The following is a 26,234-nucleotide window of genomic DNA, read 5'->3' on the forward strand; positions in this document are numbered from 1 at the left end:
TTTCCTAAAAGACACCCTTATTTACTGAGATGCTCATAAGATGCAACACCGAGATGCTTAGAAGAAACCAGTGAAACAGAACTCTGTGGTCTACAAAGGGGAAACCTGCTCTTTATATTAAAGACCTGTAAAGAAAGCTGATTTTACCATTGATACGCTCTTCTATGCATATTTGATGTCAAATACTTGTCAGATGGTGGTAAGAATCTTGCTCACTTTAGCTTCCGTAAATCTAAGTCAAAGCATTACTGCTTGTTGTCTGATTCTCCTTTTTTAAAAAGAAAAATTGTCTAAAATGTAGGTTCATTTTCCTGGTGGGCTAACAGGAAAAGGAACTGCAGATATGATTTGCAGCAACTCTTCGCTGTCCTCCGGTCAATGGATACAGGGTCTTCTGGGGTCAAGTGATCTTTGCAGTGAGCTTTTCATAGTACAGTCCCTCTGGCCTGGACTTAAATAGCATATTTTTCCATTTTGCTGCATTATCAGTGGAGGCTACTCTTTGAAACTTTATTTTATTGTCCTCGTTGTTTCTGGTGTTTACTACCACATCCCTATACATTTCTATTCACATTTCATTCATGCTAGTCCTGAAGTTACCACGTCATGCTAATCATAATGTTAAGATTAATATTTGTTATAAATTTATACAGGATTTCCTTACTGCCAGAAAAAGGAATTGTTCACATATTGGCCTCAATGCCAGTAATTAGGATGATGATACTAAACTATGCAACAACTGAACTGAATTTCCAGCAGAATAGTGGCTCAGCTAATTAATGTGCTTGCTTGTGTCTAATTTCAACTTTGTTCTTACTGATCATTAACCAGAGGTCTGGAAACTTTCAGTGAAATTCTGCTACTGCCATATCTTATAAGTATAATAATGTCTTCAAAAAGGACCGAGACCCTTCATCCCTGCATCTAACAGAGCACTGAGACATGCTTCATTATGGACTAATATGGGGAAAATATATCCCCGGGTTTTGGAAATGACATAAAATGAAATACAGAATAATTTATGGCAGGCAGTTACAAGTGAGAGTAGCTGTTTGATGTATTGTTCTTAAAAAAATCAGCTGTCCCCAGAAGAAATTCTTTTAATGTTATCCGGAATAAATAATCCATCCATATATTTCATCACCCCAAGGCTATATGTGATGGACTTACTCAATCGTTACTGCTGAGATTCAGGTAGGTCACAGCTGAACACTGCTTTTCTGTTTTAAAGTTGAATCAACATGCTTCATTAAGATATCTATGTATGTTTCTACAGGTATCTGTTTGCTGAATTTTATGGTACAAGCAGGAAAATGGACTGATGGTATTATGTTTTCCACAAACATCAATCTATACTAATGGCCCTCATTACTACTGCAATAAAACCATCTAGATAATTTTACTAAGTAACAAGGAAAAATTTTCCAGAGAAGGATTAAAGACTTGGCCCCAGAATTTATCAATCCAAGCTCTAAGTATGCTGAAAATTAGCCCCAATTCAGTTGTTAATGTAGCTACATGCCATAAACATCAAGGGTAAACAAGGAAATAGTCAACTCATTCCTGATGGGCTCAATCTCAAAGCCATTAAAAGGCAGTCAAAATGACTGAAGGCAGTAAAATTACTGAAGTCAATAGAAATCCTTCCATTAACTTCAGCAAGGCTTCAAAAATGATTTGTGCATGTTTTCTGAATGCAGCTAAGATAAAGTCTGCTTTTCAGGGCACATCTCAAGATACTAATTTCAAAATCAACATGAGTCTTTGAACACTTTGTGTATCCTCTGAGAAAAGACTTTGGACTCAGGAGGTCTTCAGGTGAAAAGTACAGGGCATGGAGAGCACAGAGAAGAGAAGAGGTTTTAAAAAGGGGGAGAGGGTGGGGAATAAAGGCCCTTGAAGCTGGTCCATAGCAGTGGAAGAGAAACAGGAGAACTAGTGTGACTGGTGGAGATTTAACTGCCAGGCTGAAGCTCAGGCAGCATTTTAAGAGCCAGTTTCCACTGATCCCAAAGGCCTGAGGGGTCTGCGTTCATTTGTGCAACTCCAGACATTGCCATTCCAAATAAGCAGGATGCCGCCTTACCTTGTAAAAAATATGAAAGAAAATAAAATATACTGCCATGGATCTATGTCAACAATTCTTATCCCAGCACGAAACAAACTGCATGAAAAGTTCCTGTATCTGTTTTGAAAACCAGTCACACATACACACACCAGCAGCTCCACAGAAACTGGTGATGCAGAGGGCTGTATCAAAGTCCAGGGCTGCACCCTCATCTTCTGCTTCAATGCATGAACAGTATGAGACAGCAGGAAGCTCTCACTCCATGAACACCCTTGCAAGATCCCATATGACCCCAGTAACTAATTAAGAGGAAAGAAAACTTGTGATGCATTCACATACAAAAGAGGAAGTATGTTGAATTATATGCTGCAGCAAATAAAATCTAACATACTTAATTTTCACACACTTAGACTTGAAGGGGGTGGTTTTTGTTTTGCTTTCTTATTAAAAAAAAAAAAAAAAAAAAAAAAGAAAACATTTCCACGGTAGTGAGATTATTTAGCAATATGTGTGCTGAGGATCACTGGGTTCTCAGCCTTGCTCTGGCACTTGCACCTGGGGTTGCCCTGGGCAAACCACAGCAAAGTAACTGACTGCAGCCCAAAGCAGTGATACCAGTTTTATTCTATAAAGCACATTAGCTGCAACGATGAAAAACGCTATTTGAGAAAATGACTGTATATTAATATCACCATTATGAGAATGGCAGCCCAATCTCGGTTGAACCGTGCATTACAGTAACATAAATCACACTCTCATTTCATTTGTATTCCTACAAATCACATCTTAGACAGGAAAAGACACCAAATGACTATATGCTTTCATACTGTTTCAATAAAGGTTTATATAAGTACACATAATAGTGAAAAAGATCCAGAATTTTCTCTGTGATGCTCTAGTCAAGCACTGAAACAGCTGCACCTTCTCGCCCCTCCCAGTTGCTCGTTTCCATCCTCCTCTCATCCTGTCTCGCCCACAGAATGGAAGAAGGGAGCTCAAACCCAGATCAGTTTCCTACTCTGGTTCCCAGGAAGGACAAGCCATGCCAAATTCAACTGGTGACAGCACCGTCTCACACCACTTGTCCAACTGCGGCCTCAGCCTTGGAACAAAGAAACACAAACCCATAATACCACTGGTTTCAGAACTTAAAGCTAAACAATACTACAAATGCCACATCAGTGCTACAGACCTTGGAGACTCAAAACCATCCCAGTTTGAAGCGTTTGGTTTCCCTGTGTATTAACTAGGGCTTCTCTTTCTAGGAGATCAACTAAATCCATTTTCTCAGAAAGTTTTGGCAAAAGGTTAAACATTTGTTCCCTCTTTCAGAAAGAAAAAAAATAGCAACTTATTATCACGTTAATCCTCCCAAGAAGATGGATGGGAGAACATAAAAAAAGGTTCCAGTCCAAACATCACTTACCCATGTGAATGATCCTTTATCTCTGGTCCCCAGCATCAACACCCAACACATAAAGCTTCACTGACTCCTCACTCATACTTGACTGGTTTGTAACCATCACTTCAAATACAGCAACGAAAAATGTGACTTTCATGAACATATTTACCACTTTCATTTAGTGATATTTTTTTTTTAATTAAATGTAACTGGTTTCCATTTGGATGAAGCTAAATTGTGCAGAAGAGATTTCCAGCAGGACTTTTTTGTTCATTCATTAAAAAAAAACGGGTTGCCATTCATGTAACTGCTGTATAAATACAAGCCAGACCGCATTATTTCTGTTCAGAGGAAGCAACTGTTTCATAACAACGACTTCTAGGAAAGACATGTTGTACATCACCACCCTAATTGCTGTCAACTGTATTTCAAATGGGCCATACTCCTCAGCTTGTGCACTGCAAAGGAACAATCTTGCATTTTAAAGTATATATTAGTGCATAATGAGTTCATGACAGCTGTTTTATAATGGAAAGCCAACGCCTGCTGGTTCTGTTGGCGATGTTGCTGTGAAAAAAAACAGTTATGCTGACTACCTGGTGGGGAGAGAGGTGTGTATAAATACACAGCATCAAATATCATTAGCCATAAGCCCCCACACATTTATGCCTCCAAACACAGTCAGAGCAAGCTCTGCAATTGCCAGGGCTTGTGTGGAAAACACCTTCACAGTTAGAAGCAGTTAATAAAAAATAAATGTAACACCAAAAGCTGTGCTTGTTCTTCAGGCAGGGAGCACAGGGTACAGGGGGAGGACAGTTACACCTTTCCTCCTCACCTCTGAAGTGCACCAAAGGAAACATGTATCTCTACTCTTCACAGAATCACAGAATGGTTGTGGTTGGAAGGGACCTCTGGAGGTCATCTAGTCCAACCCACCTGCTGAAGCGGGTTCACCTAGAGTTCACTTGATCCGTTTGACTTGCATTTCATACAAAATAATGCAGCATCAGTAGTGCCAATGGCTGAATGGAAGGCCATGATCTCTAACCGGAGCAGTGAGCCTTTAGTAGGACAAGTGACCTTTAGACAAGGCACAGAACGCATTTCCCATCTTTCACTTGTTTTCACGAATGCTGCAGTCATGACTCTTGTGTTCAGTGTGAGTAAAGCAGTTACAGTGCAAATGGAAATGCCAGCTCATAAAGCGTCTTTCTTCAGCATTTCAAAGCTAATGAGCATGAATCATAGATTGATTGGAAAATCTGTGCCCATTCCAGCGCTTCTGTTTTCTGATATTCACCACGCTCTGCTCTGTTGCATAGGTACAGAGCAACAAGAGAGCAGATCCCCAGCTGATGAAAGCTGGCAGGGGCCCCGCTGGCTGTGACAAACCTTTGTTGACATCCAGAAGAGACCATGGCCCACTGTGTTCAGTTGCCATGCACCAGAAAAAAACACACACAAACAGGCTGAGAAACAGCATAACACCACATATACAAATGCATACTTATACTACCCATACCCTGCTTCTCCCAATATTTATGCCTACTCATTCATTTTTTGATTGGATCATGCCAGGACAGTCAGATTAGGTTTCTAATTGTTTACATGATGAATAACTCTCACTGTTTCTTGACATTTACACATTGGCATCTGCTCCCTAATATTGAAAGCTGCCAAATGTATTAGATATTTAAAACATTAAAAATACAGTATTTTGGGCACAGGAAGGCTGTACAATTTTTAATACAGTAAGAGACAAACAAGGTTCAGAATCATATCTTCTACAGAAGAGTATAAATTATCTATAAACTTCACCAGTTCACACTTTCATTTATATATTTCAAAACTGTCACCCATGTTCTTCACTGCCTCAACTATGTCAACGCATACTTCAAACACTAACTTATAAAGAAAGCCTAGAAATTGGAACAATTAGCAGATTTAATTGATCATGAAGCTAAATTGTTGCAGGAATCTGTCTATTCCAGGTGCCACTTTAAATCCATACACTCTGTTTGCTCAGATCTAGTATTACAGCATAATATAAATGCATGCCATCCAAAACTGGATGAAATAAAAGTAAAAGCAACCAATCACTTCTGAAATACTTGGCCTGTGGCAGAAGCCTCTATGCTGTTTAGCCTAGAAAATAATTTCAAACTGCAATTACTGATGTTTACTCTACCATTTCCTTAGAAGCTGATCCTGTTCTCCAGAGAACACTTGATTCATGGATGAAATTTGTGTGTGTGAGCTACACTGAGAGAAAATATAAGTACGTTTGCCTGCATATAACCCAACTGCAGGCTAGCTGGAAACAGCAACAGAAAAGGTGAGATAATATGAGCAGGTATCTACCTTTACTCCCTCAACTGCTGTGTGCTCAAGGAGCATTTTTGTTCCAAGAAGGTTTGGGGAACACTAGTCAATGCCTGCACATTTGACTTGGAATGCTGATAATGTTTCACCGCCTTTTTCTTTAAAAGACAAAGATGTAACAGTATATTTCCACCCTCCAAGATCACACTTACAAGAGAGAAAGTTTAATTTGAAAATGAATTACATGTATTTTCAACTATGGATTTTTTATAAAAAAATAAAGTGACCTGAAGCAGTTCATTGCCTCTTTCATGCAATTTCAGAAACTGCTCTAAAGGAGCATTAAACACTGGCCCATCTCTACCTACTTTTTTTTTTTGCCCCCTTCTATTTGGTGCCAGAGCAAAATGAAATCAAGTGGAAATAAGTGAGAAAATGCAAACAATCTAGGACTAGGATCACACTGAATGAATAATAGTACAGCAAATTTCTACTGAAAACGAAGTACCAAAATACTGAATTATTCCTATACAGCGTAGGAATAATAACAGTAAGTTCGAACTTCCAGCTCAGCAATTTCTGTCACCAAGACAAAAGCAACACACTTAATCAGCTAGGAAAGATTTTGAAATAATTAATTCCTGCAAATAAATTAGGATGTAAAAGCCCCCAGCCACCTTATTATTTTCTTGGCCTCCCTCTGTTCTTTGCATTTCAGAGCTCCAGGGCTCCCAGTACCTAGCCTAGATATCTACATGCTGCATATGTCAGTCTCAATTTGTAGTGAAGAAAAACTCTCCTAGCCAGAAATGCCATCTAAAGCATCATCACAGCATGTCCAATGGAGGCAGGGACACAGAGCCTCACAAAATACAGCATATCTGAGAGGGACAGGCAGGTAAGAGAGGCAGAGAACATGAGAGGCTGCTGATCCCTCCCCAGACCGCTGCTTGAGCCAGCTGAGCAGCCAGACCTTGTGCATGCACCTTGCCCAATGGAGACAGCCTAGAGAGAGAAGCAGCCCAGCCTTGCCTCAGTAAGATTTTCAAAATGCAACACAAAACAAAGCAAACCTGCAGAAGACCAAACAAAAGGCTCACTACAGGCATATTTATAAGTACTAAGCTTTCTCACTAACTTATCTTGTTCCTTCTCTCCATCATACACACACTGCAATATAACCAGCAGGAGGGGAGGCAGAGAGCGCGCAAAGCTGCCTCCAGCATGGACCCCAATGTCCCCAGAGAGCCAGGACAGGCAGGTTTAGGCTCCCGTCTGAAAGCCCAGCTCAGCCTATGTCACTGCTGGCCTGCAGGAATGTGTGACATGGCTGCGAGATGTGTGAATACAATACAATATGTGCGATGCTTGACAGCCCCAGGCATCCTGCAGGGAGAAAGGCAAGCTGGCTGGGGAACAGGGGACTTGCTTCTCTGACTCAATTGATGTTTGCCAAACATTTGTGAAAATGAGCAAGAACTGTGAATGATAAATCAGGAGCCCAGAACGCATGGCAGGCGGGTGCAGGCTCAACACATCCTGTGGTTCTGTATAAAATTCACCACTCTTGTCCAGATGATTTCCTCCTTTTTATCTTCACAGTACTTAATCCATGAAATGCAGCACTTGCACAAATCTGCTAATACACTAAAATAACATCATTCCTTATTACTCTATTTAAAAACAACAACAAAAAAAAAACAAACCAACATTTTTCAATATATATACTAACATTAAAGCTCCCAATGAATAAACATAACCTTATAAGTAGGAGTGTCAATTCAAGGGCTCGTTCATTGCTTATTCCATCAGTACAACAGAGCATAATATGCTTGAACTGATCCTACCACATCAGAACATAAAGACCTAGAGCAGCCAGGCTAAGATGTGTGGCCGTTACCACATGCTCTCTCCATCTTACACACTTTACAATGACAGAAAAACAACCACAACCATGAGACAAAATGCTGTAGTCCAGATGTCCAGCTGTGCCCATTGCTATTTTCCCTGTCTCATTGCTGTACGTAAATAATTATTATATCTCCGGAGTGCCCGCCACCACGGGGCTGCCAGGAGAGAAGCACAGGGCATTGTGCTGATGCTATCACCAAAAGTGATGGCTGCTCTGTGGCAACTAGTGACATAGAGGTGATGTGCTTTATCTCACAGTGGGGTTAATACACACCATTTTTGTTTTGTTACCATTACACAGCAACTAAAACTAGAGGGGACAAGTAAGGGAGAAAAAAAAAAAAATACAAAGCATTTGTAAGCTATTATGGTAGTTTTATACCTGGCACAAAATGTGCTGGAAACCTTTTGACGGGAAGAAAAAGCAACAGGAACAAGAAAAATCTGATCTCAATAATGCAAGAATATCAGTGGAGTTGCATCAGATTTATGATAGTGCAAATCATATTGAAACATAGTGCAGACATTTAGGAATTCAGCTGGTTTGATCCTTAACAGTCTTTTTACAAACCTGTCTCTTAATTCCATAACCTAAAAATAAGTTTGTTTTTTCTCCTATTTTATTATTTCAAGATTGAATTCTAGCACCATTTCTCTGCTTGTTCACTTTCATGTAAATTAGATTCACTCTAAAACTGGTTCAGCTGAAAGGAGAATAAAACCTTCTAGACTTAGAAGCTACATTACGAGTACAATTAACTATCCTGAATGTCAATGAGTTGGGTTAACTTATAACTACCACTTTTACTTTGCAATAAAGCATTTTAGAAATCTTAGTCCTGAATGAAAGAAAAGACTGTAGATTTCCTCATTAGCTCTTTCTGCGTGTTCAGTTTACTGTGTATCACCTGAAGGAAAACCTTATTTCTTTTAAAACTTTAGGCACGATCTGGTTGCATCTCAGTTGGATCATCAAACAGTACAGCAAAAAGCAGTGTTGCCACGGCTATTTGTCTGTCACCAGGAACAACGGGATAGCAAGGGAAATAACAGCAACTAGAGAAGGTGAAGTGGGACCTTTCAAATGTGAAATGAAGGCAATTTAGAGGAAACACCACCCAGCAGATTGGAACTACTGTTATACAAGTCCCCATACTGATTTTAGGGATTGGTTTAAATTTTTCTCCTGGTGCTATTCAATTTTCCACTAAATTTGGTAGCTGGAAGAGTGAAAGCACCAGGTAAACATTTTTAAAGGTTTATATAGCCACATTTACCACCAATTAAATTGTTGTGGAATATTATTATGGCACTGAAAATGCCAGAGGTGAAAACACAGGAGCACAGGAATGAAAGGGACCTCCTTCACGTGAATGTAGTCCAATGAAACATTAGAGAAATCACATCTCGTTCATAATTAATCAAGTTTATCTCAATTCTTTACCTGATTAAACCTATTAGAAGGCTACTGAAGAGCCTCATTTCCTTTTCCCCTCAGATAGCCTTTTTGCTTTAGCACACTAAAGCCAAGCTCTTCTAGTTTTTGCATAAGACAAGCTCTCTCTTCCTAACAATCGCTCTCTGCATGTTTTGTCTACATTTGGATTCTTATTCTTGAACATAAGTGGCCAAAATTGTGCTTATATTCCAAAATGGGTCTCAATTACCTTATAGACAGGATGAATAGTCTTAACTAATTAAAATTAATTAAAAGCATTAGCTTGTACACTGTAACGTTCCATCAGCAAGTATATAACTTCTACTTCACCTAATACATCCAATTTAATTTTTCCCCTAGATACACTTAAAATAAGAGATTATACCTAGGTTAGGAAGTCTCAGGTATCTTCCTTAAAATCAGCATTACAACTTCCTCCATATTGTTTATAGTACAAGCCTAACTCCAAGTTTTCAATTTCTCTTAAAGAATGAGCAACACAAATGACAAGACTAAAATTCTTTCATAAACTCAGATGGGTTATCTTTACATTGATCAGTCAATGGTGAGTGCTTTATGATCGGTGGAGTAGGAACCTGTGGTTTCTGGAAACCCCTTTGCCATCAGTACTTTTAGTACTAGATGTACCAACATGCTTCATTCTCTACATGATGACCAAGAGCGGTTGGTTTTCCTCTGAAACACCCTATAATGAAAAAAACATGCTTGAAAAGAATTTTAGGAATTTGGTACTTGGACACTTTGCAAGGCACTTGGCAAAATACAGAAGGAGGCCTCAGAAACTAAACGTATTATAAATCCATTTGTTATACTAATCCTTCAACACAAATGGTACATCAGCTACCAAGACGACAGGACCAATGTGCACCAAGCGCTGCTCTCCCTGGCTTTCCATGTAGTTACACCAGCAACAGAAAAAAAGCCGTTCTGTTCACTTCTGCCTCCAGCAGAAAACACCCAATGCCCTTTGACACTGGAACTAGATGAACACAGAAATTTAGCGTGGTTTTTAACCAGGAACACAAATTCTGCCATATCCCATTTATCTCGTGGAGGTGAAGTACCACAGGAAAACTGGACACAACCCTACAGCTGAATTCACAAACCCATTAAGGCAGCCTACTGACTCACTGGAACACACTAAGCCACAAACTTCACCAAAAAGATTACATTTATTTGGGGGGTGGGAAGTAATTTTCTCCATTTTACAAAAACGACAGTTTTTTCTGTTCTCTATTAAGATGAAACCGATGCCTTTTCACTTTAAAGTGCATGTGCATTAAAAAAACCCTGGGGTACTGATAAAAAATAGAGAAAATCCTACATCATTTCATAGTTGGGACATTCTCCTGGAATATAGAAGAACCAGCTGAATGCTGTATCTGAGAAGCATTTCTGTCTCTCCCAATACATAGATCAAACTCATCTGGCTCAATTAATATTTAATTATCCACACAAAGGGGATCAACTTCCACAGAACAGATAGAGGGCATGTTGGATGGTGCAATGCAGCTTTGTTCAGCAAAAGTAGTTCAAGGCCTGAAAACAGGCTACATCACATTTGATTTTGGAGCTCTTGCACATGGCACTATCATCTTTGTTCCTGAAAGAAATTGTGCCTACCAAGTCAAAATGCAGAGGAGCTGAGATCAAGTGCTGGATTTTTCACTTGATGTCGATCTGGAATTCTTGTACTCCTGGCTATTCCAGGGTGTCTCTTGCTCATCAAAAAAATTATCTGTTTTTAGCTTTTATGACAATTATTCCTATAATTGAAAAAGGAATATTAAAGCCTGTGGCTCTATGTCTTCACGAAGTCACTAAGGGTAAAGCTTCAGAAGAGCTAATCTAATACCAGACCTGAGGCACCAACATCTATTGCATGTCAACTGAGCGACAAAGAATTTATGTTTTAAATTTGTCAGTTGAAACTGCCCAATTAATACTTTATAATTGTAAATGATAACTTCAAAAAGATACTTAAACATTTATTACATTTTTCATAAATGAAGATGCATCAAGTGTTGGAAGACTCTGGATATGGAGATTCCATATAAGAGATGCTTTCTAGGCATTCATTTGGCAGCAGCGTGACATATACTTGTGTCTCAACCTTGAAAGGCTCTGGGCCACTTTACTTAGAAGAAAATGGCAAAAGAAGAAACCACATATGCATGGACAAAAAAGAAGAGATGGAAATACCCACTCTGACTCCTTAGATCTTCAAAACCTCTCCCCTAGCATGAGATTGTTCCCAGGTTATCTAACAGTCAAATGAAAACACTGGGTACATACTTGATCATATGATTTTTGCTTCCTTGTATGAATTTACACACCCGCACAAATAAACCTTTCAAATTCAGAAGTAAGATGAAGCAGATATTCCCTCGGCTGCTCAGTTGTGCTTAATATAAAGCCAACATGCTATATAAAATCCCCCACTGTGTGGAGATCCAGGCAATATTCCAAGCACAACAGGGTGGGGTGAGGATGTTTTTGTTCAATTTCTTGCTTAGATTAGATTATCTTGTGTCCTTATGGTTATACATATAGAATCTTCCTTCTGTGATAAAATGGGGCCTAGCAGTGTCACGTATTGCAAAACAGCTTTTCTTCCCTAGTGCAAAACCCTTGCAAAAGTCCCTGAATAAGTGTCTGTTTGCAGCTCTAGGTATAATTTCTATTTGTAGCAATTTGCCTTGCTCACATACAAGATTGGTCAAAATGCAAATTCTATGCAAATCAAGGGACTAAAGAATTCATCAGTGAATATACTTTGTATGGATTAAATTCTTCCTCATATTGGAGTAATTCTTCACCCCACAAGTAGCCCTACTCATTTCAGTGGAGTAATTCGTGTTATACCAATTGACATTAAAGAACTGGGTGGGGAAAAACCATAAATGAGTTTATATCATAAATATGCAGAACCACAGATGTCTTTCCTCTTAAAGGAGAAAAAACAAACAGAAGTAATTATTTGCCTACAATTAAAACCATTAAAAAGAAATTACCTCAAGCAGAGGATTGAAGCAGTGGACACATTATACCTTGCAAATTAACCATTTATGAAAGAGAGACTCGATACACGTAGAAAGTGCGCTGGAAACTGGGTGTGGCTGGACAATTCACATTTTTGCCCAATTATTTTTCATTAGCATCACTGAATTACTACAGACCGTACAAAAGCCTGCAACGTATCTCCCCATGTTTGTCCATAAACCGAGCTAAGAAATACCTCTTGAAACCTAAATTGAAGGTTTATAAACCTGCATCTATATCTTTTGAAGAAGGGGGAACAGAAGCACACAAGTTAAGTCAATACCATCACGTGCAGGTTTTATGTTTTTTCTATCAAAACAAATAGGCGTCTTTCTTAAGGAGGATACAGAGACATCTGCACCGAGAGGCATCCACTAATGATGGCTAATAAAGCCAACTCCAATTGAACAAAACAGACAGCTGTTAAGAAAGAAGTGCGGGGGATAGGGGGTAATGAAAAAAAGAACACCCTCTGCTTAACCATCCAGTTCAGTTATCACGATGTTATCAATTCACCTGTCGAGACGAGAAGCCCCTGGATTGTGGCGTAACAGCAGGCTGGCTACTGAGCCACCGCTGGCACCCGCAGCCAAGCCCTACGCTCCCCGCACACCTCAGCTTCCTACAAGCTCCTGCATCGCGCCCATAGCCACCTCGCACTCTTCCCGACACAAACCACCGCTCCTACCCAGCCTGCGCTACCTGCCCTCGCTTTACGCTCAGAGCGGAGACCGCGGGAGGCTGGAGCCGCGTCCCGACCCCGCATCGCTGCCTGCCGTCCCCACCTTCTTGGGTCTCTTCCTCCTCTGGTTACTGCCGTTGCACTTCTCCCCGCCGTCGCTCTTCTGGGCTGCCTCCTCGTTCATCCTAGCGAGCAGGTTTGCCGGCGCCCAGCCGTGCCATGAAAGCCTCCAGCCGCCCAGCCCCTGCCGAGGGTGGCACCCGCCGGGGGCCGGGCCGGGGGCGGGCGCAGCGGCGTTGCCGTGGCAGCGGGGCGGGGGCCGGCAGCGCCCCGAACCCCCACTGGGGCCGGGCACGGAGCCCCGGGGACGCTCGGCGGGTCCCCCTCGCAGCACGGCGGGGACAGCACGGCCTCTCCCAGGGCACGCCCACACCCTGTGCTGCCGTGGACGGGGGTGCTGCTCCCCCCCACCTTAACATGAGCTCTGGAAGGTGAAAGTCTGGTTAAAAAAAACGCACGCTATGCATTTTTCATTCCGTCTACCGGGAAGAATGAATAGCGCGTGTTAAGACTTTTCCCGGCCCGATGCACTTGTTGAGCAGAGGTTTGTTCTTTGCTTTAACAGAGGAGCCAAGAAACGACTTGCGGAGGAAAGTGGCTCAGAAACGGTATTTCCGTAAACAAAGGGTTGTGTCCTCCTTCCTCAGAAATAACAGAACAGCCCCTCAGAAGGCACCAATGCTGCTCCCCGCTCGCCTGTGGCCATGGAAGAAAGAGCCGCTGGTTCCCGGGCATCCCACAGTCCGAGGTGCCGCTCGCACACACACCTTCCTCGTCCAAAACACACAAATGGGAGGGAGGCCGTTATTTGGCTATGACTGGAACAGCTAAGAGATGATTCACTGTCACTATTAAAGCAGACAATGGCAGCATGATTGGCACGGCATAAGGCGATAGTTTGTACTACTGAAATAAATCACCTCCTCCTTATTTTGAAAGAACAACACAGCAACATTCACATGTAAATGTATGTGAGAATTGAAGATGCATTATTCTAGTTCTTCTGGTGAATACGTTTTAAAGAGGAGGGGGAAAAAAACTACTGTTCCACTTAGAAGTGAACAAAACAGCCAAGTAATTCGCTCCCCTTCTAAAACAGTGGCAAAGGCTGGGGAACAGAAGAAAAAGTCACTTTAACTGCTTACTCAGCGGAGGAGAGGTTTGAGAACATGGAAAGGACCCAATGAGGCATGAATACGCTAACCCACAACTGCGCTGGCTGTAACACAATGAACATCTGCAGCACAAAAACAATGTGAGCAGTGTAACAATCTGAAAATACTTTTTTTTTTTTTTTACTTGAAGAGTGACTTCTTTGTTACTGCTAGCAGTAGTAAATTTTACACTAAAAGAAGAAATAACATGTAAAAGTAAAGGGAGCTACAAATCTTGAAGAAGGCGGTTGCTATAGAACACTGCATCTGTTATCCCATAATTAGAGCTGCAATCACAGTCACAGCGAGTATTTTGGGAAAGACATACAACAGTCATTTGTTATCAGCGTCAGACATTCGTGGAAATCATTTGTGAAACCTGTGAGGATGTGAATACTCTTAATTTACAAACTAGCTGACTCTGCATGCAAAGGCTGTCTTTAAAGACAGAGGTTCTCCCCTCTTTTGCATTGTAGTCAAATTTTGCACAAACCCCTCTCCACAAACCTTTTTTCATACAAAGCTAAGCCTTTTACAATCTTTGTTAGTTGTTTATTCCCACTAAGAAGTCATCCTTGGGTTAAGGCAGATTGCTGAAGTAGCCATGATGTATTGTGCGTTTTCTTCTTACAATAATGTTTCTTGCAAAATAAATATATCTTTTTTTAAAATCACTGGTATTTCTGAATGTAAAGACAACGAAAGGTTGAATCACATGTGATGGTCCTGAAAGCTCTGAGGTTATGGTGCAGCGATGTAAATGGGATAAAGAATGTATCTCTCAACCAAATCCATTGCTTGTCCCTCTGTCCTGAAATAATGGGACTTGCTACTACACTTTTATTTCTATATTTATTTTGGTCTTCAAGACAGAAAAGAATAAGGAAACAGGATTGCAGGAGAATTCCATGGCAGCCAGGAAAAGGAGCAGATTTTCCTGAGAGGCTTTTATGATTGAAGGCTTGATGCCTTGTTAAAGGAAGAAGTCGCTGGGAGTCACGGTGAGAGCAAAAGGCCAGCACCCCTGGGAGGCAGACAGAGCTAAGTGCAGCCTGTAAGGTGTGAGGAAGAAGTGAGAGACAAAGGCACAGCCTGAGGATTTTCCATTTCATTATGTAAGTTGTCTAGTTCTTCATACTTCATCGTCACATAAGTCCATGTCAGGTTAAAAATAGAGAGGGAATTAAGCAGCAGTTAGCTGCAAAACTAGACCACAGAGTAGAATCACGTTAATAAATCAGCCTTTAACTGTCCATAGTGAAGCTGCACATTTCTCACCAGATAGATCTTTTATTCTATCAGTACACCAGAATTGCCCTACCACACTACTCCATGTAAAATCAAGTGTATGGTGTGACAGCACCCACAAACAAAATACTGGAAAAGCCTATTGTAACAAGTACATCAGATCCATATTGATGAGAGTTACTAAACCATCACAAACTCACATGTACCAATTTACTGAAGGACAACATTAACAGCTATTAGGTCATGTCCCCAAATCCTGGGCATTCACCTTTGCCAATACAGTTTTAGATGTAGTCAAAGAAAACAAATGCTTTTGCTCAGTAACAATACATCAGTCCTCTTTACTTCCCACAGGTCCAGAAATCCAGCATGAAACCTAAACAACCGGGGAATCACAGCAGGTGTGAAATGACAATAACTCAACCACACAAGCTCAGGTCTAATAATCATACAAGCTGTCTCAACGAAATGCTCAAACACCCCAGCAAACCCTAAATAATCATTACTGCTGAAGGCATTTTTCCAAATTTAAGGCAGTTAGAAAAAATATTATAGTGTATGGATTGCATTTCCTTCACAAAACAGAATGTATTAGCTGAAAAAAAAATACTACACATAATCAAACTTCTAATATGGTGAATTGCACAGGAAGTAATTTTTAACTCACTTGAAACAAAGGGCTGCTGTCACATACATGATCACTCTTTAGCAGTTTATAAAGTGGGTATCATATCTCCAACCCATATCTATCACCCCACAGAACTAGTGCAGGATCAACGGCTTGTAATTTACAATCAGGAAGTTCCCACGAATGAGGGTGTAGATGATCAGACAGATTAGCATGTGGAAACTTCCCACGGGTATATCCTGTCCATTATGTTGTTTCAAGGCCCATATTCATGACACCCAAGTCCAGGTGCTTAGCTGAAGTGCCTTAATCCAGCCAACATCTGAATCAGATTCCAGTGAGCAACCATTCAGATTAACAACATACAAGTACTTCCCTTCATACAGCTTTGATGAAGGGGATTCCACTCCAGCTTGAATTTACTTTATGGAGCTGAAAAGAAATTATACACCATAAGTGTGAAGCAACTTCCTGAAAGCCTTTCTGAAAGCACTGCCAGCAGCTTCTTGTAGTACATCAGCAGTAACAGCAGCAGTATTAAAGGAATCCCTTTGATTTGATAAGTGCAGTCACTTGGAAAGGTTTTCTTACTGAGTATTGTTTGGGTGTTTTCCAAACCTAAGACCCTCATTCCCAATGCATTCACTTTGGTGTGCAAACCAAAGTCAAAGAAGAACATCCTCTTTACAACTGCTGGCAGATGATGACAGTCTGCACCAGCTCCGTGATGCTGCGTGCACTATCAGGCTTATAACTATTATAGCTCAGGCGTGTCTACACTGTCATGTGGTCACTGGCTTCCCCTTTGCTGTCACAGAAGTCATGCTTTGCTAGTAGAAAATACTCTACATTCCTTGTTACTTCTACAATTAAAAAGATTAATCCAAAAAGTCAACTCTATTCCCACTGAACTCAACAGCAGCAGGTCCATTAAATTTAACGTGTCTAAAATCCCACCATTATAAAAAGCAATGAAAATTAGAAACTTATAGTTAAATTAGGACTTCTTTCTACACCTTGACCTTTATATTCTGCAACTGTGCTATCTATACTTAAAAAAAATCGTAGTCAGAACACTTCCATATCTCACATTTCACACTTCGGAAAATGAAGGCTCGCAGGAAGTTTATCAATGTGTACAAATACCTAATGGTAGGGAGTAAAGAAGACAAAGCCAGACTCCAGTGGTAACCAGTGACAAGACAAGAGCCAATGGGCACAAGCTGAAATACAAGAAATTCCATTTAAATATAAGAAAAAAAATCTATTATATGTAAAGGAAGAGATTACTCAGACTATGAATTTTCCGCTCTTAGAAATACTCAACACTCAACTGGACATGGCCCTGAGCAACACACCCTAGCTGACCCTGGTTCAATATGGGAGCTGGACTAGACAATCTCCAGAGGCTACTTCCCACCTCAACTGTTCTGTGATTCTACAAATACAGACCCTTGATTCTGCAGCTGTTTGAAGAGTGCATTGATTTTAGTAGTTGTTACAGGCATTAAAATACTCAGGTATATATTTTGTCAGTTGCTTCTATGTTTAGCAAACCAAAAATCACTCTAAATATCATGCATGGTAAGTGCTCTGCATCTCTTGAGCAGTACACCATAGACGATCATCTGGGATTTTATCGACATGCCACTACAGGAGTTTCTGCTGGTTAACTTGAGCTGAACCCTCAGCTTCCATCTGTCACACCCTGATAAGAGAAGAACAATAGAGTGAATCAGAGGTGGGTGAAAAAGCCATCTCTGTGGTTTACTACTGAAATCATTAAACCAAACTGTAACAGGAAAGAGTTAAAGTATGCATTTATTTAATTATACCAGAAAGTCTAAAAAGTTATTTTTACGATGATGAAATGAAGTTCAATAACATATCATAGAAATGAGCATTTTTACACACTGTTTACATAACTGTTCCCTCCTCAATGAATACAGCACAAACAGAACCAGAAGCAGACAAATAAAGGCACAGGCAATTTAAAAAAAGGAAAAAACCCACCAAGGAAATAGTTTTAGCCGCTCAACAAATGATAAAATTATTTCTTTTTAACTTGGCAGGCACGTACTTTTCCCTATAGTTTTCTCTGTGTAAAAATTCTGCATGAAATACTGGTTCTGATAAAGACAAGGGGAGTCTCATTGTTGACTTCTATACTAGCCAACCATTTAAACACAAAAATATGTCCCATTAGTATAATTATCATCCTTATGCAAGGAACAAGAAGGGCTTTTAATATATAAAACTTGACTCAGAGACCACAGAAAATGTCTATTATTTTAATGCAGAGTTTATACAACCTAATTTCTTCACTCAGTTCTGCATGCTCCTTGGTATGAATGGATTCATTTCTTGACAGATAGAGAGAGGGGTGAAACTGTGAAAAGATCTAACTGATCAATTCATATCCATTTAATTTCATTTTCTTCAGCATATCTTCCAATTGTCAGCATGGAAAAAGAACTACAAAGGAAGACCAATGGTTGAACCACTTAGTTGTCAATCACCACAGCTACTGAGCAGATTAACCATGTGGACACAAACCCTTGGCTGCCTGTGACTGAGGACACACAACAATAGCCAGTGCAAGTAGGACTTGAAACAGAGGCCTGAGGTGTGCTGCAGCCAAGTGCCCAACCTGCTGAGACTCCACACAGTTCCACTGAGGGACCTGTGCAGGGTCTATCATTCCAGATATCTGCTACTTCAAGTGAAATGCTGGCTACAGTCTTACTTTTTTCTTATACCTAGGTTGAAGATGGGACCAAGGTAAAGGTGGAACAACCTTTAGACCAAGAAAAGTTGAGGTTCTAGGCCAGACTATAACTCACAAAAATACCCCAAGCGTTTTTGTATACAGTAGCACTAATAAAAAATGAAAACACATGGCGACCAAAGAGGTAGGCCAGTGTTTGTTCCTACTAATTCTGATTGTATCTCCCAATAAGCATATTCCTCTATCCATTATTCCAACCATGTGTCATACTTTTCCACTAAAAATGGCCTATTATGTTGTGTTTAAGAAGTACTAGAATGTTACACAGTTTGCATCTAAAACATGTGACAAGTGATCTTTCCTTAATTTGGATTTATGTTACATAGCTGTGATTGACCTGGCAATGAACCTTCTCAGGATAGTTAAGATAGCCAAGAAATACAAAGCCACCTTCCAAGAAGTAAACCTGATGTGTACTTCCATTCTTCTAATAAATCTTGTTCGAAAAGGAAAGCCAATGAAAAGAAAATTTTAAAAAAATATCCCATTTACAGTTCACCGGTTGTTTCAGAGTTCAGCACCCGCGGTGTGGACAGCAGCATGACCCAGGGCCTTTCCTGACACTGTTTTTTTGAGCCTCCAACACAGGCACAGCACAAACACCTGTCAGTGCTGGTTTCCACACAACAGAAAGACAGCAAATATCTCTGTGGCAAATACACTTGGGTAGCTCATTTCCCCAGATGAGTATCTGTTGTATCTGTTGATGAGTATCTGTTGTTAGTAGCAATCTCAAAACAAAGACTGTACCTCTTTGTGTGTCCAACCATACGAAGTGCTCTCTTATTATCAGTCAGATATTCCATCATTGATGATGCACAATAATGCTGCAAATGTGCATTAAAGAAAAGGTTCTTTCAAAGGTAAATATTTCCAAACCGTGAAAATTTCACATCCAAGTTTAATACTGTCAACAACTTGTATAGGTGTTTAAAACAAATGTAGATATATTTAATCACTTGACTCTATTTCTTGTTACTTCTATCCTCTAGAAAAATGTCATTCGATGGAAGTGGCAAGGGACTATCAATATTTAAGATTTTAAAATTGAATTCTTAAGAGCTTTTAAACACTGATGAAAATTAAATCAGCAATGCTATATGCTGGAATAAACCTGAGATTATCTATTCAAATACACATTAAAAAGTAAGTAATGCAGCATACAGATTTGACAGATTTTTGGTAGACACAGTGCATTATTGACGCCAAGCCACCGAACTCACTAGACAAAGTAATTGTCTAAAGAGAGAATTAACTTTAAAACAATGGGTTATTTTAATGAAACACTAAGTCACTTTGTCCTTCAGTATTAACAACTCCTATTTGATGGAATTAAACAATATCTCTAGCATTATTGACATAACAATGGTCAGCCAAGTTTTACTGGTATGAGTGCGCATAATTTGAAATGTTCCACAAAACACATACACAGCAAAGATTTACATACAAACTGATAGTCAAAACACAGATTAAAAAAAATATTAGACTGGGGAGAAGAAAATCCTCTCTGTACTTGTAGCGTGCTGTAGATCAAACAAATTAAAATCTATGAACTGAATGCACCATTTTCTGCCCAGTGGGAGTTGCAAATTGATCGTTTGCATTATCCATCCATCTGGTGGTTACAATTGAGTGTATTTGACCTCACATAACACCTCTGTTTGGAAGACATCAAACTTATGCAAGAAAAAAGGCTCTTAAGTACCTTGCAGTTATCATGCTGGTCACATGCTCCATGGTGATTGCTATAGTAACCAGACACTTACCATGGACACTTTCTAGCTGGGAGCATTCCTCTCTTATGCCTTGAATTTTTATTTTTTGGGTAATTGTTATTATTTTTGTATTCTGCAGTAAAGGAGTTCAGATATTTGTGTTCATCAGGGAAAGCAAAGATTATTAGAAATTAAATCCAAAAATCAGTTATAGCATAAAGATAAATTAGGATAAATGTTTGTATCATGGCTCCTATAAAATACAGTATCTTGTATCATTTAACATGCACAAGCTGCAATAAAACTGTGTCATGTTTTCAGCAGAGTATAACAAATTTTTTTTTAAAAAAAAGGTTTTTTCTTGCCAGGTACTCAAATGAGCCTCTAAGGTTGAAATTATTATATTATAGGTATAGATGGTAGTTATAATAGTTACATACAACTTTCTTTTGCTAGGTACTGTTTTCATTTTCTTGTAAAATATTAAAACTTCTACCTCTTCGATTTAAGGGTTTGGATTTTAAGAGTTTTAGTTTGTTTAGGGTTTTTGTTTGTTGTTTTTTTTTTGTTTGTTTTTATACTGACTGTTTCAAGAGGAACTTGAAATGTTCATCTGAAAGAGTTCAGCTACTAAAGATTATTTTATATCCACATGCTTTGGATCAAAAAGCACAAAACGAGTGACAAGATTGCCAACACCTGAGGAGCAGAACCAGGACCTGAATCTGGAAATGGAATCAGTAGCGCAGGAGGAGAAGGGAAATTACGCCGTGAGGTTGAAAAATGGGAAATGCAGAGAAGAATCAGTGCTTCCTAAAAGCCTAGTGTCCCCCAGAACTGGGGCAGGGGAAAGGGGAATAGTGAAGTCAAGATCTACCATCAGCAAATGTTTTGAAACTTGGGCAAACTGTGTAGGGGCTCACATACAGAACAAGAAGCTACTGCTGTTAATACTAAGAGCGAGCAGATGGTTGTCTACTGTTCCAGAAATAAGGAAAAATAAATAGCAATAGTACTGACGTAACCTTAATTCTACCTGTATTCACGCATTATGTGATCTAATCATATCACAGCATATCTGTTGTTTCAGTAGAACCACCTGGCTCTGTCACAGCTTAGATTGCTACACCAAGGAATCAACATGAGATACAGAGTGGGGGCACGTTTCATTTGATTTGCAGAGTTTTTAGAGAAATTGGAAGGTGGGTTCTAGGACATTGTAAGACTAGGAACAGGATGGCAGCTTCACAGCTGGGGCAACTGAACTTCACCCCAGACAACAGGATTCATATGCTGCTGCATCTGCACCTGAGATGATACTTAATACAAGACAGGTGCTTAAAAACACACTGTTCACAGGAAAGTTTATATTTTTCTGGATGCTTACCAGAGATCCCGTGATCTTTTCTTCAAAGGGCAATAACTCCCAGCCATAATCAAAGTCAAGAGAACACTTTATAATTGGAATCAGTGAGACAGAATACACTTCCACTGAAAAACAAAAGTCCCCATTTTCCTGAACTAAGGATCCAAACATAGTCAGAACTTATGAATATCACTTGTATCTCTCTCTTTCAGCATCCCGTCTATTAAATAGGAATAATTGTGCCTCTTCACTTAACAGAAATGTAATGAAAATTAGTTATTTTTCAACACTCTGGATAGTATTTTGATGAGCACTATAGATGAGGTCTTGGGGGAATAATAATTCTGTCTTCAAGGGGAGTGCTTGAACAACATGTTGTAAATAAGGCCTAGGGCCACAAATCGAACAACAAGAAGGAAACAAGCTATTGAATAGCTGTTCATTAAATGAGTATTGTCTATTTTGAGCACTGAATACAGCAGGGGTTGGTGGAAAAAGTATTAGGGGCCTGTGTAATTGAAGACTGTATCATGATGTATACACGTGACTGGGCCAAATAAAGGTTGCAAAAGCATCTTACAACTTGCACTCTTAGTAAAGTCCTTTTCAAGTATACTATGTAAAAATTAGTATGAACTCAATGTAATAGAGGATCAGAGAGCAAGACACTGATTTGACAGTCACTGCCATTTTCAGTGCTCTCAGATCTCAGGTGTATAGATTTTACTTGATGATCTCAAATCCAGCATTAGTAACTTTTGCAAAAGGGCCAGCAAGAATTATTTCAGAAAGGTAAAAAAAGGTTAATTAATTGAAAATACATATATTTGTTGTAGGAAGTTAGGAAATTAGGATTTTAGGCCTATATCAGTGTTATAAGCTGTGCTGCTAAGGCTGAAAGTCTCAGCTTGTCCCCTGTATAGTCCTTACCCACAACCATGAGCGTGGTTACCTTATGCTTGCTTTGTACCCTTAGTTAAGACATTGATAAATGCTATTCTTAGGGTTGCTGATTTCTATGCTAGACTGGTGAACTATGGATAACAAATGAGACAGGTGGAACTTCAAAAGAAGCTAGCCCTGCGACCTGATGACCTGTCGTTCGGTACTTGCCAAGAAAGAAGAAGTGGAACCCGCAGACCACTGGAACAGAAGGAACCTGAGGATATCGACAGTGACAGATAGTGATAAATTTTGTTTAGTTGCATAATACCTGTTAGAACCCTATATAATGACTAGTTATACTGCTGTATGATTGTCACTCTCTGAGGAGGTGACCCAACGCTGCTGTTCCTGTGAATCTTCTACAATAAATACTGCTCAGAGTAACCCACAAGAGTTCGAGTCTCTATCCAGCGCCTACCTACGACCTTTTTTTTCAATATTCCACATACAAGATCAAGAACCATGAGCTCCTCCGACTTAATCCCAACACTGACACTAGCTACTTTGGCTTTTATTAATCATTACCAGCGTAAACCCCCAACAGCCTGGGAGCTTCCCAACTGGCCCTGAAGCTGCTGTATCCAATTGCTCAACTCCATACCACAACCCCATGAAACACCACACTGTCACAGGGATATAACTAAATGCATCCTATTATTAACTGGCTTTGTGAAGTCGAGAGAGAATTATTAGCATAAGACACAACAGCAGTTTGAGTCCACCCACGACCGAAGGAAATGATTCAGACACACAAGGCAGCCACTTACAGTACTGAGCTCTGCACAGCAGTGGAGACATTCCGCTAAATCAGTTGATCTTTTGTAAGATTTTTACTGCTCTTCACGAGATTTTATTTTCAGTGATTATTACTATCATTTGATAGATTCCTTCAAGCTGTTCCAGAGTCCAGTTTCTCTGGGTCCAAGAGCAAGGAGGTAATACCATGCAAGTCTCCATGGTAGATGGGACTGAAAGCATCCGAGCACCCATCGCATGAGGCCCCTCCAAGCCACAAGTCCAAAGCCTAACAGCTTCAGGAGAAAATTCAGATGCTTTCCTTAACCAATTAAATCACTGAATCACAAAATATTGAGACGTTGATTGATGGCTTTCCCGTAAAAAGCTTCCCATTCTATACCTGACTATACAGACATCTTTCTTTACCCCATTTTTTCCTGCCACAATGTTCCATTTTGAAGTGTTTTAGCCAAATATCTGGGACAGTTTGTTGCCTTGAGTGAAAAAACACTTCCTCCAATTTTCAGAGAAAAATTGCATGTCTCTATATTTAGCAGCAAAAACTGGAGTAACGTTTAACAAAGAATTTATTCTTCCCTTCATGTGAAAGAACACTTCAGCATGTCAGTCTGACATCCTTCCACTGAAAATCTATCTTATTAGAAAATATTCTGTTTGGAACGGTACCAATATGTACTCAATGAAATACACATTTTCAAAAATCAGAAGTACTTCCTTTTTTCCCACCCACAGGCATTGTACTTCTTAAAAAAATATTTTTAAAAGAACCACTTTCACAATCTCCAGTTATACTAGAAAAAAATATGACTTATAAGTTGTTCTCTTGGTGTTCAGATAAGACATTTGGTGCATAGAAGGCAAATTCAGGTCCAGGATGTGGTGGGTTTTCTGCTGTTGAAGCAAACTGATACAGACAGTGCCCTCTGTGCCTCAGTCACCTGTGGTCAACAAAAGACCCCAGAGGCTCCTCTGAAATACAGTGGCAAATTGCACGGAAGAAATTGAGTTTCAGATGGCCCTTTTACCCTTTTACAGCTCTGTCCACAACTGAGTACAGCGTTTCATAAAGTTTCAATTCAATGAAGCATTTAATCACGTTTAAGTGCTTTTCTGTAGTGTGATGATGCATGCCGGAGTGGTGTAATTATAAAATAACCAGCCATAACCTAACCTAACTCCAGCACTAACCAATGTCCCTAAGAACCTCCTCTAAACACCTTTTAAACCCCTCCAGGGACGGTGACTCCACCACTGCCCTGGGCAGCCTGTTCCAATGCCTGACAACCCTTTCTGGGAATAATTTTTTCCTAATACCCAATCTAAAGAAGTTTCTAGCACCCTGCGTGTAGCAGCCCTGCTCTCTTGGATTCACCGTAAGGAGATGGCACTTCTCTTACAATGTGGCAATTAACACTCCCACAGTGAGTAACAGGATGAATCATTCTAGCAATAGCCAAAAAAAAAAAAGCCACAAGGAAAATGGCTACACCATATATTCTTTTGCTTTAAAATAGGTTTTCCCTCATATGCTGTACTGTGAACAGCCCAAATACATTTGAACTTAGAATAGTTTTTCTGTTTATAGTATCTTAAGCCAAAGCATATAAAGAAATGAATGCATTTATTTTTAAACTCCCTGTCTCAATAGGGAAACTCTGGCAGCGAAGAGTGAGGACGGTCTCCAGAGTGCTGTTTACTCTGGAGCGAAGCCTGCGGGGTGGCACGGGGTCCCAACAGCCTCCTGGGGTGACACTGGTGTCCTGAGTGGCCACTCACAGCAGCTGGGCACAGTTTTCACTTTATCTTCCTCAGTAAAAGGCTCTCCCCAAAAGCTGTGTTGGTGTGATTGCTGCCCACACAGATATTCAAGACAGATGTATCACAGAAAACCTGACTCACTGCATCTGATCATTTTAGCAATCAACATAAATCCTTTTCATACTCTGTAAAATAGGCACAGGATCCAGGGGAAGGTTCAACTCCTCTGCAGCGCGCCAGAAGCTCCGTTCAGTTTAAAAAAATTAAGAAAAATAAAAGACATACAGTGGTGGAGAAATGTTAATCTGACAAAGCTCTGGAAATCAAAGGCCATCTTGTAGATATGAACAAGATGTAGGAGAAATGTGCCCAAATGGAAGGTCCAAAATCTGCATGGTCTGAGACACCTGCTGCGGGAAATGGAGAACACAAAAGCACAGATGATTCTCAGAAAGTAGGCTTGAGAAGCTCTTCAGAAATTACTGGTTGTGCGGTAGAAACCCTTTCATTCCACAGAAGCAGCAATAAAACGTACTGGATACAAATGTTATCAGAGTATTCTTCCAAACAAAACTTGGTTTGCTGTTTAAATCCATACTTGAACCCACCCTTCACCCTAAAAGAGGACATTTTCCCCTAGAAGCAAGAGCTAAACTTCTGCTGAAATGTACATTAGTTCAAGAGCAGGGAAAGAGACGTCCCCTCCAGCTATTTTTGTGCATCACCTTCCAAATTTTTTCTCTCCCTCCAAAACTGTTTGCTAAGCTCAACACCTTTATGAATAGCTTTCAGGTTAAAAAAGACAAACCAAACCAAAACAAACCCACACACAACTACAACATTTTGGGTAATATATACTATTCACCAAAAATATTTGGGTATAATAAGTGTTCCATATTTCAGTCAATAAAAAAAAAAACCCAC

The 26,234-nt window shown here is 39.9% G+C and overlaps 1 protein-coding gene across 18 annotated transcripts in view; it reads right to left on the reverse strand.

Moving 5' to 3' along the window:
• ANK2 (ankyrin 2) overlaps positions 1-26,234 on the reverse strand; it is a 365,851-nt gene that overhangs the window by 233,300 nt on the left and 106,317 nt on the right. For 5 of the 18 annotated variants that reach the window (XM_065062220.1, XM_065062236.1, XM_065062219.1 and 2 more), the window contains exon 1: positions 12,993-13,194. The exons of 2 other annotated variants lie outside the window; for them this stretch is intronic. In XM_065062220.1, the coding sequence (XP_064918292.1) occupies positions 12,993-13,073 (81 nt within the window). In that variant the 5' untranslated portion in view covers positions 13,074-13,194. Of the gene's footprint in view, positions 1-12,992; positions 13,200-26,234 lie in introns of those variants that run through there. 11 more of the 18 variants (XM_065062232.1, XM_065062229.1, XM_065062240.1 and 8 more) reach the window with 4 other exon arrangements.

The sequence above is a fragment of the Columba livia genome, chromosome 4, assembly GCF_036013475.1.
Source record: "Columba livia isolate bColLiv1 breed racing homer chromosome 4, bColLiv1.pat.W.v2, whole genome shotgun sequence".
In the NCBI taxonomy this organism is placed as follows: Eukaryota; Metazoa; Chordata; class Aves; order Columbiformes; family Columbidae; genus Columba; species Columba livia.